The sequence below is a fragment of the Papaver somniferum genome, chromosome 4 (assembly GCF_003573695.1).
Source record: "Papaver somniferum cultivar HN1 chromosome 4, ASM357369v1, whole genome shotgun sequence".
Classification (NCBI taxonomy): Eukaryota; Viridiplantae; Streptophyta; class Magnoliopsida; order Ranunculales; family Papaveraceae; genus Papaver; species Papaver somniferum.
In genome coordinates, this window is record NC_039361.1 from 48,465,130 (window position 1) to 48,484,111 (window position 18,982).

Genomic DNA, 18,982 nt, shown 5'->3' on the forward strand with positions numbered 1-18,982 from the left:
TCTTCCTGAGTTTTTCCGTCAGACTGTTTTCACCTCCTAAACGAGCTCAAAATCCAAATATTCCCGCGTAGGGAGATAGGAAATTATTTTCTGTTCAAAATTGAGGAGAGGACTGTCAAAATACAAGTTCGTACGAGAATTCTACAAAGATTTTAGTAAGGAGCGCTAATTAGGGTTTCGGCATGCCAAACCGTAATTTAGAGAAAGTTTCCAGGTGCCATCACCACCGTTTGGTAGCCTAAGTTCCGAAATCAGTTCCCATCCTTCCACGGATCTGAATCCAGCTGTCATCCTTCCACGGAACTGAAGCCAGTCGTCATCCTTCCACGGAACTGAAGCCAGTCGTCATCCTTCCACGGGACTGAAGCCAGTTTCCACCATTCCGCGTACTGAAGCCAGTTTCCACCTGGATCGAAGCCAGTTTCCACCATTCCGCAGCACCACGAGCAGAATCTACGCAAAGCACCAACACAAGAATCACGAATTCTCCTTATCTCTTGAAAAAGGTTAGCCGGATCTTCCTGACAATTTTTTCATGACTTTCCATTCGATTTTGTCCTTGTCTGTCACCATCTTATGCTTACCTCGCAACAATGCCCCTGTTCTGAGCTAAGCATGAGACTTAATGTTGATGATGGTTTTTAGCTTAGGGTTAAAATCGTAAAACCTTAGTCAGATAGTGACATCACACTTGAATAATAATGTCTCCACTAGCAGATTTATTGAACCATTCAACATGTCTGCGTAAAATTACCGAGGTACCTTTTTTATATGCCATGCTCCACGGCAGAGCCCTCGGTACTGACTGGCATCATCTCTGCACATGCCAGGAGCGCATGCTAGACAAACGTGCCAATCACGCGTGCCACATATTTTAAACTAGGGTTTCGACACGCTAAACCCTAATAGCCATATCTCCGAGCCAAAGGCATGCCAACCATGCCAGCCGCACCACCGTGCCAATGACATGCCATGCCAGCCACATCTCCGCGCCAAAGGCATGCCAACCATGCCAGCCGCACCACCGTGCCAATGGCATGCCATGCCAGCCACATCTCCACGCCAAAGGCATGCCAACCATGCCAGCCACATCACCGCGCCAAAGGCATACCAACCATGCCAGCTGCACCACTGTGCCAACGGCATGCCATCCACGCCACTGTTCCAACGACATGCCAACCATGCCAGCCGCACCACCGTTCCAACGACATGACAACCATGCCAGCCACACCTCTGCGCCAAATGCATGCCAACCATACCAGCCGCACCACCGTGCCAACGACATGCCAACCATGCCAGCCACACCTTACGCGCCAAAGGCCAAACCATGCCAGCCGCACCACCGTGCCAACGACATGCCAAAGCCATGTCGGTCATGCCTCCATGCCGCTGGATGCCAAAACGGAGGGTTGCAATGATCAACGGCTACCCTTTCCTCTGAGATGCAAATCTCAGCCGTACAAGTTCGCCACCAAACGCATGGAAACTTATGGACCAATGCCAAATTCCACGGTTTATGCCAAAACCCTAATTTGGCGGCGCCTAAAACATGCCAAAGCCATGTCGTCCATGCCTCCATGTCGCTGGCTGCCAAACGGAGGGTTGCAATAATCAACGACTACCCTTTCCTCTGAGATGAAAATCTCAGCCGTACAAGTTCTCCTCTAAACGCGTGGAAACTTCTATCCCAATGCCAAATTCCACGGTTTATGCCAAAACCCTAATTTGGACGCGTCTAAAACATGCCAAAGCCATGCCAGCCACGCCTCCATGCCACTGGCTGCCAAACGGAAGGTAACCACAATAAACGGCTACCTTTCCTCCTGAGATGTAAATCTCATCCGTCCAAGTCCGCCACCGAATAAAAGACTTTTGACAAATTTTTTGGCCACAACGCCATATTCTTTGGCTTATGCCACCAGAACCTAACTTTGTCCATGCCGCCATCCCTCCTGAATTCTTCCTGAGTTTTACTGTCTGGCTGTTTTCATACCCTAAACGAGCCCAAAACCTAAATATTCCATCGATAGGAGATATAGAATTCTTTTCCGATCAAAATGGAGGGTCGAGCCCTCAAAATCCGAGTCCGTACGGGAATTCTACATCGATTCTAGTAAAGGGCGCTAATTAGGGTTTCGGCATGTCAAACCCTAATTTAGACAAAGTCGAACGCTGCCAGTGGCTCCCTTCCAAGCCGCAAGCGGTTCCCTTCAAAACCGCAAGCGCTTCCCTTCCAAGCCGCAAGCGACTCCCTTCCAAGCTGCACGCTGCCAGCGTCTCTCTTCCAAGCCGCACACTGCCAGCGGCTTCACTTCACGCCAAAGCCATGCCGACCATGCAACCATGCCACTGGCTGCCAAACGGAAGGTTGCAACAATCACCGGCTATCCTTCCTCCTGAGACGCAGATCTTAGCTGTACAAACTTTCCACCAAACAACTTGTGGCAATCCAGCCGTACAAACTTGCCACCAAACGACTTGTGGCAATCTCTTGGATACGGTGCCAACTCTTGGCCACGGTGCCAAAACCTAATTTGGCCACGGTGTCAAAGCCATACCGGCCATGCCTCCATGCCGCTGTCTGCCAAACGGAAGGTGGCAACAATGAACGACTGTCCTTCCTCCTGAGATGCAGATCTCAGCCGTACAAACTTGCCAATAAACGACTTGTGGCAATCTCTTGGACACGGTGCCAACTCTCGACCATGGTGCCAAAACCCTAATTTAGCCACGGTGCAAAAGCCCTAATTTGGCCACGCCAAATCCATGCCGGCCATGCCTCCATGCCGCTGGCTGCCAAACGGAAGGTGGAAACAATCAACGACTTTCCTTCTTCTTGAGATGCAGATCTCAGCCGTACAAACTTGCCACTAAACTACTTGTGGAAATCTCTTGGCCACGGTGCCAAAGACCTAATTTGGCCACGTCAAATCCATGCCGGTCATGCCTCCATGCCACTGGCTTCCAAACGGAAGGTTGCAACAATCAACGGCTATCCTTCCTCTTGAGATGCAGATCTTAGTCGTAAAAACTTGCCACCAAACGAGTTGTGGCAACCTTTGGCTACGCTTCCAACTCTTTGGCCATGACACATACTTACCTATGCCAAATCTTTGGTCATGGCACCAAACCCTAATTAGCCACGCCAAGAGCATGTGCAAGCCATGCCAGCACCGTGTACACGCCACCGGCTATCAACGGAAGGTAACCACAATCAATGGCTAACCTTCCTCTCAAGATGCGAAATCTCGACCGTTGAAAGTCACCACCGAACCGTCAAGCCTCTCAATCTTAACTTTCCAAACAATAGCAACATGCTACACGTTTTCCCCGAAAAAACTCGAGACGTCGAAACATGTCACAAACTGGGGGATGATCATCAGGGTATTGGTATGGCGGTGTACAACGTGTGGCGTACACTACGCCCGTTACAAGAAAGTGTCATAAGAGTGAGGCGGTTAGTAAATACAAGAATTAATGGTGAAACGTTTCCTTCATTATGGAAACATCAATTCCAGGCGTTACCCGTTACCGCTTTCTTCCATTTACTGAACCGTTTCCACTTCTTACGAGACCAGGGTACGTTTTTGTTGCGACTTGTATAAATAGGTCTCACCTATTTCCACCAAAGAACAAGTTTTTGGTCAAGAGAATACAACACTCATAAATCACTTTTTAGCTTTCCCATCTATTAGCTTTCCACTTTCTGATACAAGTCGTCAAACAACTACTCTTCCCGAATCAACTATTCTGGTCTCAACACTCTCTTCGCTTCCCTCCCTAGACTAACCCTTCTCTTTCACTTGGTTTAGGACGGATTTGTACAGATTGATCTCTCGAATTAAAGTACTCCCTTGCAGTACATTGTTTAGGGTTTAGACTCGTCTCTCACCCACACACTCGAAATTACCAAAATCAGCATAAACTGTTTTCACCCTCAAACACCAATATTAACCTAAATCTTAATAGAAAATCTCCAATTAGTAAATGCACATTACCAAGTTTTATTCTCCAGAGATATGCATTTTAATTGCCGGCTATTAAAAGCATATAGAATTAACAACCTTAATTAAAAGATTCTCAACTTATTTCGGTTTCGGATCTCCTTGAGTTATTAAGGAATATCTTTCAACAATAAAAGATAAGAGTTACAGAACATGTTCAAAGTATATCGACATCTTAATTCTTTGTAAATCCTCTTTCATATTTACAATCTTGGAACAGATTATACCACACTTCCAAACAAGTTTAGAACTGGTTCATCTGATTTCCAAGAACTATGTGATTGATCAAATCAACACACTAATAATGGGTTTACGGTTCTACCAAACACAAGGATTGGTTCTACCTTAATATGGTTACGGGGACCGGTTACATCAGTTACCAAATTGGTCACGTTAATTACCAGGACCAGTTACCATATTCTCATGGTATTACTTGTGATCGGTCACACCAGTAACCAGGATCGGTTACACCAATTACAAGGATCGATTACACGCTCTTTTGTGATTGGTCACACCTATTTCTAGGATCGGTTACACCAATTACTAGGATCGGTAACACCAATTACAAATATGATCATACCATCTTAGGTGATTACTTAGGATCGGTTACACTAATAAAATTCATACCAATACATAAGTCTGGTATTGTAACTAGTTTTACCAAGATACATAACAAGTTATGATTGGTTCTACTAACTCATACATATTGGTAATCCAAAGATATGCAATGAATAACAATACCAATAAGCCTAGCGATTTCCCTTTCGATTCATAAAACAAGTTCATGAATGTACTTCCTTTAAACGAATGTAAACAATGTTCCCTATGACGAAATCTTCATCCATACCCATACACATAATCACAATAGCATTCAGACGATAATGTCGATGTCTTATATACGAAGTTCAAAAGATAAGCGTTATACTTTACATTGTAATTCCTTAATATTATATCTACTAGAGTATAATCATTCACAGCTTCGCAGTTATGTTTTCAATATAGCACGACTTGAAAGATACGTTGGGAATGAAATAGTTGAAGTCAAAATATTACTAACCTCAAGAGGAAGGATAATGTCGTCGATGTAGCTTGTTACTTCTTCACATTCTTCAAGTCTTCGAGTAATACTTGTATGTCTCATTATCCTAATCTTTCTAGCCTAACCTATACGAAGTTGTCTCTAGTACATAATCAAGTGCCTCTTTAATTGAGTTTTGATTCACTAAAATATGACAACCAAACTTGACATACCAACGCTTGGTGGGTTCAACCGAGCTATGCTCTAACAAGTGTCATAGTATTATTACACAACATCAAATTTCAATTGCATCACAACTTTAACAATAATACTATGGTGATATGTATCACTCCCCCTTAGTCAATACTTCATCTCACAATGAAAACCACTCCCCCTTACATAAGGATCTGTAAACCATATGTATTTGTAGTGTGAACTACACAATAATTCTCCCCCTTTTTGTCAATATAAATTGGTAAATGTATGGAAACTAGCGGGATCATAATGAAATTCTCAGATATACTTCATGACTAAAAGAGAACATATCAAATTTTTTTAGATGATTTCACATAGTCGAAACTTAGTGTATTCATCAAGGGGTTTATAAAGATACAAGATAACTTCTACAATATTCCATAGCCGCACAACCCACAAAGATTTGGCAATTAAGCACAAGTTCAATTAAGAACTCTCCCCCATAAAATGTCATTTCCAAAATAAAAACAAGAGAGACCTTACTTTTACAAGAAAAGAAGGATTTCTTTGGGCATTAACAAATTACATGAAACATGAATTTGTATCCAGAGAACTCAATTAAATTAACCACAAAGGAACCCCAATGATTAATTTAATCGAAAATGCTTAACATAAGAAAACTTACGGAGTCGTACAGTACTTTCACATAAAAGTGGATCAGGGAAAGATCAATATTGTGGAATATTCAAAGATTCATTCTATTTTTCATCAATATTTGCATAATGATAATATAGACTTAATTTTGACATCAAAAACTCATGAATCTTTGATATGGTTGAACTTTGAAGCTTCCTGGAAGATAATGCTTGAGATTCCAAGCCAAATGTGAAAAGGTGGGAGTCTAACAACCACACCCAATATTTCGCTTAGCAATCTGTATGTACAAACTCCAATATACTTTCTAGAGAATCAACTAGACAGTTAGACTCAATCAATAGAAAAGTATATCAAAGAGTTTAAATCTCTATCTCTCGATTTAAATCTTAGTCAAGCAAACTGCGAGTCTCAATTTAAATACAAGAGAGATAAACTTGGATGGTACCAAAGACCAATATCCAAGGGTCAATCAATTTAAATCAACAACCAAAAGGTCAAAAATTCTAATTGATTGAACAACGCACAACCTGTGATATTTCAATTATATAAAAAAATATAATGCGGAAAATAAATAACACAGACACCAGAAATTTTGTTAACGAGGAAACCGCAAATGCAGAAAAACCCCGGGACCTAGTCCAGATTGAACACACACTGTATTAAGCAGCTACAAACACTAGCCTACTCCAAACTAACTTCGTTCTGGACTGTAGTTGAACCCCAACCAATATCACACTGATCCAAGGTACAATTATGCTCATACGTCTTGGTTATATAGTCTAAGCTCTCATTTCAATCATTGAAACATTCTCAGAGAACGTTATATAGTTGTTATTCACAAACCATTTTTCGTCAGAGCAATTTTTTAAAGTGATTGAAACATAACATGACTTTCGTCACTAGGTAAAGATGAACTTGGCTAAAGCAAAAGCTTTACCAACACATATTTCGAGAAATAGATAGGCGAGGTAAACTCGGCTCGAAATACCAAATGTGTATAATCTAAGTCTATATAGCAAAACGACTTTTGTCTCAAGATATGAGATAAATATACTTTTGAGTGATAGATAAGTTCAAGTCTCCACATACCTTTTAGTCGATGAAGATCCACCAGTTCCTTGAGTAGTCCTTCATCTTGTATGATGATTGCCACGGAGTTCTTGGTCTCAACTACACTTTTTATCCTAGTCCGAGACCTAGCTATAGTAGACTATAAATCAAGACTTATAGTTTTGATCACTAACATTGACAAACATGCTTGAGATAGAAACGCATGCGAGTTCGACCGAGCAATGCTCTAACAATCTCTCCCTTTGTCAACTATCAATACATATGGAATACAAAAAAATATATAAGTAAACTTTTGTAGCTCATATTCCACATGCCTAATCTTCAACATTACTTGAAATCTTCGTCACTCCCAAGTACTCCAATGATCCCAAAGGTTGTAAGTTTAGCATCATCGTTGTTGAAAATCCGTAGCTATAACAACGAGAAAACAAGAGTTCTCAATCATTGTTATACAGTGTCATAGTATCATTACACAGCGTCAAAGTTCAATTGTATCACAACTTTAACAACAATACTATGGTGATATGTCACTCCCCCTTAGTCAATACTCCATCTCACATGGAAACATTCCCCCTTACATAATGATCCGAAAACCATATGTATTTGTAGTGTGAACTACATATTAATTCTCCCCCTTTTTGTCAATAAAATTGGCAAAGGTACAAGAACGGGATCCTAATGAAATTTTCGAAAGAGACATTTCATGACCAAAATAAAGCATATATCATCTTATTTAGATGCAATCATAAAGCCGAAGCTAATGCATTCATCAAGGAGTTTATTAAGATACAAGATAAACCCTAAAATATTCCACAGCCGCACTCCCCACAAAGATTTGGCAATTAAGCACATACTTGGTATGTGTACCATGAAGTCCAAACATCCCGAACTAATGTTTTCAAACCTAAAAATTTAAGAACCTTAAATACAGATCAAGTTAGGTAGAAATGAACGATAATCATGGTACATGGATCATTATAAGTACTCAAGTAATAAAAACATAAAACTTGCTCAAGTTTATAGATATACCTTTTTAGAAAACTCCAATTGAATTCTACAGCCTTACCGAATATAATCTGTGCGCCCCAGTTGTTGTGCCCCCCTCACCGTATATATAACAGGGCATTTATTGGTGATGATGCACTTTCAACTCAAACAAGTTGTGTTGAAGTGAAAAATGTCTTGCTCACCATGGCACCAAGAAAGAGTTTCTTTCCAACAACTCTTAAATCTTTTAGTGTTGAGAAGCACCCAAGGAACTATTTTTATAAGTCTATCAAAGAACTTCAAGAGAACCCAAAAGGATTTGTGTTTCTGATTTCTTGTTTTCCAACTTATAAAAAACAAGTTCTGCAGATAGTTTTTAGTACTGCGAAGGGAAACTCTTTTGATAAAAAGAGAAGTCCTAGATTCTTCAAAAAGAAGACAATACTATTATCTTGATAGGAAGTATCAGGAATTGAGCAACGAATCAATTCATGCTTTGAGGTGATACACTCGGATTACTGAGATTTAAACTCCTCTTATAATTCGTTTAGTTTATCACAACTAATCAGATTACGCATAGGAGGAGCATTTCTCTCACTGATTAGTAAATCAATATCAACCTCAACATGAATATTATTCATCATAACTTGATTTAGCCTGTCAAGAGATTCTTGCTCTTTCTGGAGGTATAACTCAACATCAAGAGATAAGCTCTCAAGCTTCTTTTCAAGCTCTGAAAACACTTCAAGGTATTTTAAACCTGGTGGAGGTTTAGATAGAATTTCTTTTACAGATTTTATTAAATCAGTCATGGAAGAGAATTCTGAAATCCCTGGATCTGGTGGTGCATTTATTGAGATAACACTATTGTCCATAGAGTCAGATCGCTAAAACCACATACTTGTAAGGTCTTGAACGTGTTTGCCTGCCCTGATACCAATTGAAAAAGAGGGGGTCTAACAACCACACCCAATATTTCGCTTAGCAATCTGTATGGACAAACCCCAATATACTTTCTATAGAATCAACAAGACAGTTAGACTCAATCAATAGAAAAGTATATCAAAGAGTTTAAATCTCTAACTCTCAATTTAAATCTTACTCAAGAAAACTACGAGTCTCAATTTAAATATAAGAGAGATAAACTTGGATGGTACCAAAGACCAATGTCCAAGTGTCAATCAATTTAAATCAACAACCAAAAGGTCGGATATTCTAATTGATTGAAAAGCGCACAACCTGTGATATTTTAATTATATAACAAAATATAATGCGGAAAAGAAATAACAAAGACACCAGAAATTTTGTTGACGAGGAAACCGCAAATGCAGAAAAACCCCAGGACCTAGTCCAGATTGAATACACACTGTATTAAGCTGCTACAGACACTAGCCTACTCCAAACTAACTTCGGTCTGGACTGTAGTTGAACCCCAACCAATCTCGCAGTGATCCAAGGTACAGTTATGCTCCTACGTCTCTGATCCCAGCAGGATGCTACGTACTTGATTCCCTTAGCTGATCTCACCCACAACTAAGAGTTTCTACGACACAATGTCGAAGACTTTAATAAACAAATCAATATCACACAGAAAAGTCTACGATAATAGATAAATCTGTCTCCCATGAATATACCTATGAGTTTTGTTCCGTGTTTTTATAAATCAAGGTGAACAAGAACCAATTGATAACCCAGACTTATATTCCCGAAGAACAGCCTAGTATTATCAATCACCTCACAATAGTCTTAATCGACGCAGTGAAAAAAGATATTATGGAATCACAAACGATGAGACGAAGATGTTTGTGATTACTTTTTATCTTGCCTATTGGAGATAGAAATCTCAAGCCAACTATTACAATTGTACTCGTACGATAGAAACAGCAAGATCAGATCACACAACTACAAGAAAAGTAGTATCGGTCTGGCTTCACAATCCCAATGAAGTCTTTAAGTCGTTAACCTGGTTTAGAAGAAGAAACCAAAGGTTAAGTAGAATAAACTCTAGATTAGCACAACTAGTATCACACAGAATGTGTGGGGATTAGATTTCCCAGTTGCTAGAGTTCTCCCTTATATAGTTTTTCAAATCAGGGTATGCAATCAATGTTAGCTTCGTAACAAAGCATTCAATATTCACTGTTAGATGAAAACCTGATTTATATTCAAGCTAATATTTATCAACCATTAGAAAGAAAACATAGCTTGTTATACACGAATGAAATGCACGTTCTTGGGCTTGTGTACCCGTACCCAAACTTGTACATTAGTTGTTTCAACAATAGTTAACCAAATGGTTAGCCATATGATCACTTTCATATCAACCATATTCTTCTTCACCATAACTAGTTCAAATGACTCAAATGAACTAGTTAGAGAGTTGTTCAATTGCAAGGAAATCTTATGTACTACACAAGACACAATTGAAGCAAAAACGATTTGATTCACATGAATCGGTTCATGAACTCTATAGCCACAATTTGCAATTGCATTCCTTAGTTTATAAAGATAATTTCACTAAACATCGTTTTTAGACATAACCTACTCAAGTTCGCGGACTAGGTTCGCGGACTTAAGTTCCCGGATGGAGTTCACAAATTCTAGCAGAAATTCTCGTGTTTGAGAACTTCACCATTTTGTGGACTGGGTTCGCGGACTGAGTTCACGGACTTAGCTCACGCACTTCTCCGGTTCACTTGATCAACAAAGTTCGCAAGCTTCGGTTCAAGCAATAAGGACTTATACATATATGCGTTTCCACAACAATGCTTATATCCTCCAAATGGTTATATAGTCTAAACTCTCATTTCAATCATTGAAACATTCTAAGAGAACGTTATATAGTTGTTATTCACAAACCATTTTTCGTCAGAGAAATATTTCAAAGTGATTGAAACATAACATGACTTTCGTCACTAGGTAAAGATGAAATTGGCTAAAGCGAAAGCTTTACCAACTCATATTTCGAGAAATAGATAGGCGAGGTAAACTCGGCTCGAAATACCAAATGTGTAAGTCTACATAGCAAAACGACTTTTGTCTCAAGATAGGAGATAAATAGACTTTTGAGTGATAGATAAATTCAAGTCTGAAGATCCACCAGTTCCTTGAGTAGTCCTTCATCTTGTATGATGATTGCCATGGAGTTCTTGAGCTCAACTACACTTTTTATCCTAGTCCGAGACCTTAGCTATAGTAGACTAGAAATCAAGACTTATAGTTTTGATCACTAACATTGACAAACATGCTTGAGATAGCAACGCATGCGAGACCGAGCAATGATCTAACAAAATGGCTCGGGCAATGGGGTAGTGGAGTATACTTGGCCACAATTTCTCCTGAAAAAAATTATTCTTAATGAGTATGATGAGCCAAAATAGCTTTATAAGCAGGATTAACTGTGAAATCTTCGGTCTTTGTTAAAGACCATCTTAAGTTATATTTCTTATCCAGATTGGGTATTCTGATATTTGTAATCTTGTTGATTTGATCAGTTGGAAAGATGTCCTGTATTTTTTCCATTGTTCAATTTTTATTATCTTCATCAATCAAGTCATCCCCTTTAAAATTTCTCTGCATTTGTATGGGGCATTGACATATATTATTGTCTTTCTGGACTTCTCTAAACCAATTACTTTTACTCACTTCAATACCGTTTCCATTTCCCACTTCCCAAATGTGATATCTTTTGTGCTCCTCCATATACTAACTTCATTTTGAAGAGGTTTAAATCCCTAAAATACTTATCTTGTAAAATCTTGACCCACATAACATCCTTCTCTTTCAATATTCTCCAAGCAATCTTTACTAGAAGGGCTTCGTTGAAGTGTTTGGTATTCTTAAATCCAAGACCACCAAATCTTTTAGGTTTACCAAACTCTTTCCATGCAATTAGAGAACCACCTTTTAGATTAACTTTATTCCACCGGTAATTCCGTTGAAGTGTTTCCATTGTTTTTATGGTCTTGTCAGGAATTTCAATACCTCCTATCTAATATTGTGCCATAGAGCTAACAATGCTTATATTTGGGTGCTTCTTCCATCTTGATTTATTAACTTCCCTTGCCAAGATTATAATTTGTTCTCCGTTTTCTTTACTGTTTCTTCTAAGTATTGATTCTTGTGTCTTCCAATCAACTGATTAATTCCCAAATGCTTTTCTTTTAGTTCTTTGTATTTTCACCATTTCAGTTAGATCTTGTTTTGCCTCTACTCTTAAGTTACTACTGAAATGTATATTTGACTCGTTGAGGAAGACCATTTGCCCCGAGACTTCACAAAATTGCAGTCTTCTGCAAAGAATAAATGTGTGATTTCCGGGCTTGTTGGTACTAATTGAATTGGTATAATCACTTTGTTTCTTGCAAGCTATTGAAGCATTCTGTTGAAGGCCTTCCTGCAGAGGATAAAGATATATGAAGAGAGATCATCACCCTATCGTAATCCTCATGAAGGTATAAAAGAAGGATTTGGAGAACCATTTAGAGAAATTTAAATTGAAGAAGTACTTATGCAGTGATTGACCTTATGACACCATTTTTCACCGAAACCTAAATGTTGCATTATTTTAAGAACGAAAATATGCTTCATTCTATCGAAAGCCTTAGCCATATCTGATTTAATTGTAACTATTCCTGAATATAACTTTGTCTTCATCATATAATCTATTACTTCATGAACAATTATGGTGTTATCTAAAATACCGCCCGTCATGGAGATATCACTCTTTTCAAATGCTTCTTCAATCTATTTGTTAGTATCTTAAATACGACTTTATAAGATATATTGCATGAGCTTATGTATTACGCCTCTGCTAGATTCCAAGTTCTCTCACATTAAACCTTGTAGCATAGCTTAAAAAAATGTGAAAAATCGGATACGGAAGCCATAAGACTGACATTCTCCACTTTTTCCAAGCCAAAAACCAATCAATATTGGGCAGAATAAAATAACTTTAGGCAAAATATACCAATCAATGCGGTATTATCTTTAAAATAAAATAAAGTAAAAATAATCACGACTGCTAGATACTGTGGCTGAAATATCAAAATCCTCGCAGTTTAGCGGCAATTGTTATACTCCAAGGAGATATTTTCCTAAAAAACAAATTGGATAACTGGAAGAAAAAAAAGCCAGTAACTCAAAAGAAATCGAAGATAGATTACCAGCAGGGAAAATTAATCTCATCCTCTACATGTCCATTACTATCTTCTTCTCTCCTTCTTCTCATCACTCCAACACTCTTCATTTCTTTTATAATGCAGATTCCTTCAAAACCCTTTCTTCAAAACCCTTCGATTTCACTTCTAAACCTCTTCTCAGAGTTTCCCGTTCTCAGAATGAAATTCAATCCCAAAACCCTCCTCCATCATTATCTGAACCACCCCCATGTACTAAAATGCCTACAGCCCCTTGGATGAAAGAGCCAATACTTATACCCTCAGATGAAGTTCTAAATATATCAAGAATTAGAAAATTAAAGAATTTCAACAACAGGGATGATTGGTCACTTACAGATAAAATCAAAGGAGGAAGAGGGAAACAGGCAATGCGTAAAATTGTTGATAGCATTACAAAACTTGATGATTTGACAGAAAAAAGGGGGGAATTGCCTCAAAAGGAGGCGGAAGGATACGATTTCAGTGTGCCAATTGAAGAAGTTGTTGGAGAGGAGGAAGAGGATTTGAGAATGAATCCAAGAATGCCATGGGTAGTGACTCAGAAGGTTGTGTTCCGGAGGACCAAGAAGGAAAGAGTGGTAACTGCAGCGGAATTGAGTTTACCTGAATCGCTACTTAAGAAGTTGAAATGTGATGCTGAGAAGATTAAGAAATGGGTTAAGGTTCCAAAAGCTGGAGTGACTGAAGCAGTTGTAGATGAGATTAATGTAATTTGGAAGAGAGGTGAGCTTGCAATGGTCAAATTCGATATTCCGCTGTGTCGATATATGGATAGAGCTCGGGAAATCATTGAGGTATGGTTTTGTTGGTAAAACTCAGCTTAATACACTATATTGATTAGAACTTGCTTTAATAATCTTTGCCAAAAGTATTGAGTAAGAGAATTGCGAAATAAGATTATGTTAATATGTATGGCCTGGTTCATTTTTCTAGCAGCATTAATTATTTGCAAGTTTTTGTCTGTCTGGAAACGGGGGTTTCGAGTCGGTTTTAACTTCACAGATTGCAACTATTTTATAACCCTGCGGCAATTATCCATATCTTACTTATTGCATTTGCTTTTGGTTAAGCAGCTGAAGACGGGAGGCTTAGTTGTTTGGACTAAGAAAGACACTCATGTTGTTTATAGAGGGTTGTTACATGGATCACCATCTAATGGTTCTTTGAAGTTAAATCTAGTTCCTGCTAGTGATAAAATTTCTCTGTCAAAAGCTGTTGTTTTGAACAAAGATGTCAGTGCTGGGTCATTAACAAATAGGGCTGTTCAGGATGAAAACATAACTGGAAAGAGCTTAGAAGAGAGTACTCATTTTGCTGGCATGGAAGAATTTTTTTGTCACCAGTTAGTCCAAGGGACACTGTATGAGAGGGAAGCTGATAGGTTATTGGATGGGTTAGGACCTCGTTTTGTTGATTGGTGGTGGCCTAAGCCTCTGCCTGTAGATGCAGATTTGCTTCCTGAAGTCATTCCAGGTTTTATGACTCCATTTAGACTCTGTCCTCCACATGTGAGACTGCAGCTGGCAGATGATGAGTTGACATACTTGAGGAAGCTTGCTCGTGCTTTACCTACTCACTTTGCTCTTGGTAATTACACATTCTGAAAAGGCTTCTCGCAAATAACGGTTGTGGACTCTGTGTCATAAGCAGCTTCAACTTGGTTTTTGTACTATTCATTTTGTCACTTTTAGATGCTTATGGATTTCTTATACGTCTAGGGAGGAACACAAAACTTCACGGATTGGCTGCTGCAATTATAAAGTTGTGGGAAAAAACACACGTCGTGAAGATTGCTGTGAAGGTGGGAGTTCCAAATACCAACAATGAGCAAATGGCGTGGGAGATAAAGGCAAGTCTTTTATTACAAAGATGTATGTCAGGATTTCAACCTGCTTATCCAGTAACATCATCCTTTTTCTTATTCGTGATTGCTTCAGTTTACTTCATCTGTAGTCATGGTTTCTCACATAATGCCTGTGACAATTCTTTTCATCAATGTCAGATATCTGTCAAGTTGACCCCTAGCTGACACAAGTTTCTTGATTGTGCAGCGTCTCACTGGTGGTGTTCTGATATTACGTAATAAATCTTTTATCATTTTTTATAGGGGTAAGGACTTCGTGCCCCCAAGAGTTGCGAGTTTAATAGTCAGCAGAGAAACAGAGCTTAAACATTGTCAAGTTGAGGAAGAGGGTGCACGACAGAAAGCACTTGAATCATTACATGTGAATAACAAAGAGGTTCATAACAACTGCACTGTCGGAACATTTTCTGATTTTCGAGATATCCAAGCTAAATATGAACTCCTGAAAATTGGTTGTGGAGTTGTTGATGTCGAAAAAGAGGCTGAAAAAGAGAGATTGGAGAAGGAGCTCAGGATGCAAAAGCACAAACTTGAGATTGTAAGATTCATGCAATGATCTTCCCTATATTCCTCACCTCTTGTTATTTTCAGAGCTTATCAGCTGTTATTGAGGAAACTGAAAATCAAACTGCTGATGCTGTCATAATATCTTGCTTTTATTTTGTATGCTCAGCTTCAGGCGAAGATAGATAAATCAGACGCGGAATTGGCAAAGCTTAATTCTAGTTGGACCTATGCAGAGCAGGTTGTTGACCATGAAATGATTACTCAAGAGGAAAAACAATGTCTTAGGAAGATGGGCCTAAAAATGAGTAAAACCTTGTTGCTTGGTAAATAAAACAGAACTTTTCTTTTCTTTTGTTAATCTAAATCTATATTGGAAGTTCAGATTTGAAAGTTCTAAAGCTTGATAAAACGATGGATCATAAGGACTTCACTCTGACATGTCTGGAAGAATATGTGTTCAGGGAGACGTGGTATCTTTGATGGAGTAATTGAGAGCATTCATCAGCACTGGAAGCATAGGGAAGTTGTGAAGGTGATTACTATGCAACCAGAGTTCTCTCAAGTCAATGTTACTGCTATGTGGCTAGAGAGAGAAAGTCGTGGGCTACTGGTTGCGATCGAGAGGTTAAGGAAAGGTCATGCCATAATTTTATACCGTGGTAAAAATTATAAGCGTCCACCAAAAATACTGTCAGGAAACCTCCTGACGAAAAGAGAGGCGTTACAACGGTCACTTGAAATGCAGAGAGTAGGAGTAAGTAAACCTCCTTTAGCTTTTCTTTCATTAGATTCACATATGATTGAAACGGTAGATACATATTTACGGAATCCTTTTCTTCCTCTGTGCTTCCTCAGTCGCTGAAGTTCTTTGCATATCAGAGAATGAGGACAATCTCAGATTTGGAACTTAAATTGGTAGCTTTCTAAACTTTACTTTACATCTCATTAGTAGAAACTAAAGAATCACATAGCGGTTAACCAATCCTGGTACATGTTTAAGGTCGGTTTCCTTCCATGTCAGGCACCATCTAGGTTGCTGGCAGGACAGTTGAAAATCGTTCTCCAGAGCACCTGGATAGTTGGTAGATAAGAATGTGTATTTATTTGGTGTTATGTTCTCTCTCAGTTGGTAAAGCTTGTGTTTGGTTAACTTGTGCTGTTGCAGAAGGATTTGCTGGAAAAGAGATGAGAAAGTAACTGAAACTCTCATAAATCAGTTTAATGTCAGCGGGCAAGATTTATGCTTCTCAGAAGACTGTCCACCGTATATCCTACATTGCTAATGGTAAGTACCTTTTAGTGGTGTGGACCTCTTAATAGTCGAGCAATCCTCGAATGTGAAGGAATTTCGTGATTGTACAGTCTGCGCTGGGTAAATGTCTACCCTGCTTGCATTTAGAATTGTGTAGATTGTATAGAATATAGACTATCTAGCTTACCTGACCTGTTACTGTATAAGTGAGTGAATATTGTTTTCCAATGTAAAAATATATATAAACTGCAATGCCCTTACTTGGAAATTAAAATGACAGCCTCATAATTATCCTTCTGGGATGAGTAGATTTTTTTAGCTGTCAAAAGTTCATTAAGCCAAAAACGTAATTACAAGAATTCCAAAGGGGTCATAGACTCATAGGCCCCCATCACTTTTTTTTATTTTTTGAAACTGGAAGATTGAATTGCTTAGCTTAAAGTGTTTACATGATGAGCATCCTCCTGTAAGTGATCAAGAATATTATCCGGGGAAGCTAATAACCAGACACTGCTTAAACAATCTACCCTAGCTAGCTTAGATAAAACATCTGCTACTTTATTCTCCTCTTTAGGCACATAACTACAGTGCCAAGAGTTAAACTTCTTAAATAAGCTCTTAATGTCTACAATCAAATTACGAATTCTCCGGTCAATATTGAAGTTTTCATTACACTTCTTAAATAAGCTCTTAATGTCCAAAATCAAATTACGAATTCTCTAGTCAATATTGTAGTTTTCATTATTGTGCATCTGCTACCAACTTTGAGTCCAGTTCAAACTCTACTTTGTCCAACTTCAGTTCCTAAGCCCATAGTGTTGTCTCCCATAATCATTTGCATTCAGCCTATTCTGGACTCAATGCAGTTGTTAAGAAGATGCACTTTGACCCCCATGTGTACCTACAAAATCACGAAGAATTAGACCAATGCATCCTGTTTTATTAATATGATGAAAAGAACTATCATAGTTTATTTTAAAAGTGCCCCTTGGAGGGCCTTCCCAGTGTAAGTTAGGAGATCTCCGAAGAGGATGATGGGTTCTTATAGTTGCTGGTTTATATTCAAACTCAGTAATTTCCTTCCTGCATTTAACAATGATAGAATTTGGAGAAACAGAGTTGCCCTTAAAAAAATTTTGTCACATCTTGCATTCCATATACACCAAGCTACTATCACCATCTGGCAGATTTCTTCTTCTTTTACTTGATTTGCCAGAAGAGTGTCAAACTAATAACAGAACCATTCCACAAGATTGGTACCATCTTGGATATGTATACCTAAAACAACAAACCAAATTGCTTTGGAAAATGGACATTCTAGAATACAATGAGTTGAGGATTCCAGACTGTGAGCGCAAAGTGGACAACTTAAGTCTCCATTTTGAATGACATGCAACAGTTTGTCTCTTGTATGTAGGATATCCTTTATACATTTCAAGAGAAATTGGACAATTCTTGGTAACACTGGCAGTTTCTAGAGTTTCGATTTTATGCATCCTTTGACCCACTGATTGATTCATATTTCTTTCCAAAAACATCTTCATGTATGCTGACTTCACAGAAAACCTTCCATTCTTTTCTAGAGTCCAAACAATCATATCTTCTTGATGAGGATGAATAGATATGTTAAGAATTAGTCTTGCAACTGGAGCTTCAAATAAAGAGTAAACAAGAGTATAATCCCACCCTCCATTTTCTGTTGAGAACATCTCATGAACATAAGTATAATTAAGGAAGTGAGTTGCACCTGTTTTGGGAATAGGAGGAGAGTCAAATTCAGGTATCCAATTATATGACCATATCATGATTTTGTGACCGTCACCAACATTCCAACAATTGTACTTCTTGATGAAGAGAAGTTCAGAACTAATGCTTCTCCGAGACCAAGTTGAATTGCCATTATTTTTTATATTAAAGACCTGGCCATCTCGGAAGTATTTCGCCTTGAGAGATTTAACACAAACTGAAGTATCATCTGTGTATAACTTCCAAGCATACTTGGCCAGTAGGGCTCTATTGAATAACTTGAGATATCCAAAACCGATACCACCTTCTTCTTTAGGTTTGTTGGCATTCCTCCAAGAGATAAAGTGTTTTCCTCTGTTAGATTTTTTCTTCCTACAGAATTTCTGTTGAGTGACATTCATCTTGTTTATGGTGTTATTAGGTAATTTAAAGCTTATCATATGATGAACAAGAATATCATTGGTTACATTCGAACCATTACTGATCTTCCTGCTTCAGACA

General features: G+C 38.5%; 1 protein-coding gene across 1 annotated transcript; it reads left to right on the top strand.

Annotated features, from left to right (window-relative positions):
- The first annotated feature begins 13,013 nt into the window (after window positions 1-13,013).
- LOC113275395 (chloroplastic group IIA intron splicing facilitator CRS1, chloroplastic) lies at window positions 13,014-17,030 on the top strand. The gene is made up of 8 exons (XM_026524880.1): window positions 13,014-13,906; window positions 14,186-14,699; window positions 14,831-14,961; window positions 15,164-15,514; window positions 15,650-15,806; window positions 15,945-16,237; window positions 16,339-16,398; window positions 16,649-17,030. The coding sequence occupies exons 1-8, from the start codon at window positions 13,127-13,129 to the stop codon at window positions 16,670-16,672; spliced, it is 2,310 nt and encodes a 769-aa protein (XP_026380665.1). The 5' UTR covers window positions 13,014-13,126; the 3' UTR covers window positions 16,673-17,030.
- The last annotated feature ends 1,952 nt before the right edge of the window (window positions 17,031-18,982 follow it).

Excerpts from the sequence above, each read along its gene's own strand:
- LOC113275395 (XM_026524880.1), top strand. The coding sequence starts at position 13,127 with ATGTCCATTACTATCTTCTTCTCTCCTTCTTCTCATCACTCCAACACT. Across the intron at positions 13,907-14,185 it reads GAGCTCGGGAAATCATTGAG|CTGAAGACGGGAGGCTTAGT; the intron begins GTATGGTTTTGT and ends TTGGTTAAGCAG. Across the intron at positions 15,807-15,944 it reads GAGTAAAACCTTGTTGCTTG|GGAGACGTGGTATCTTTGAT; the intron begins GTAAATAAAACA and ends ATATGTGTTCAG.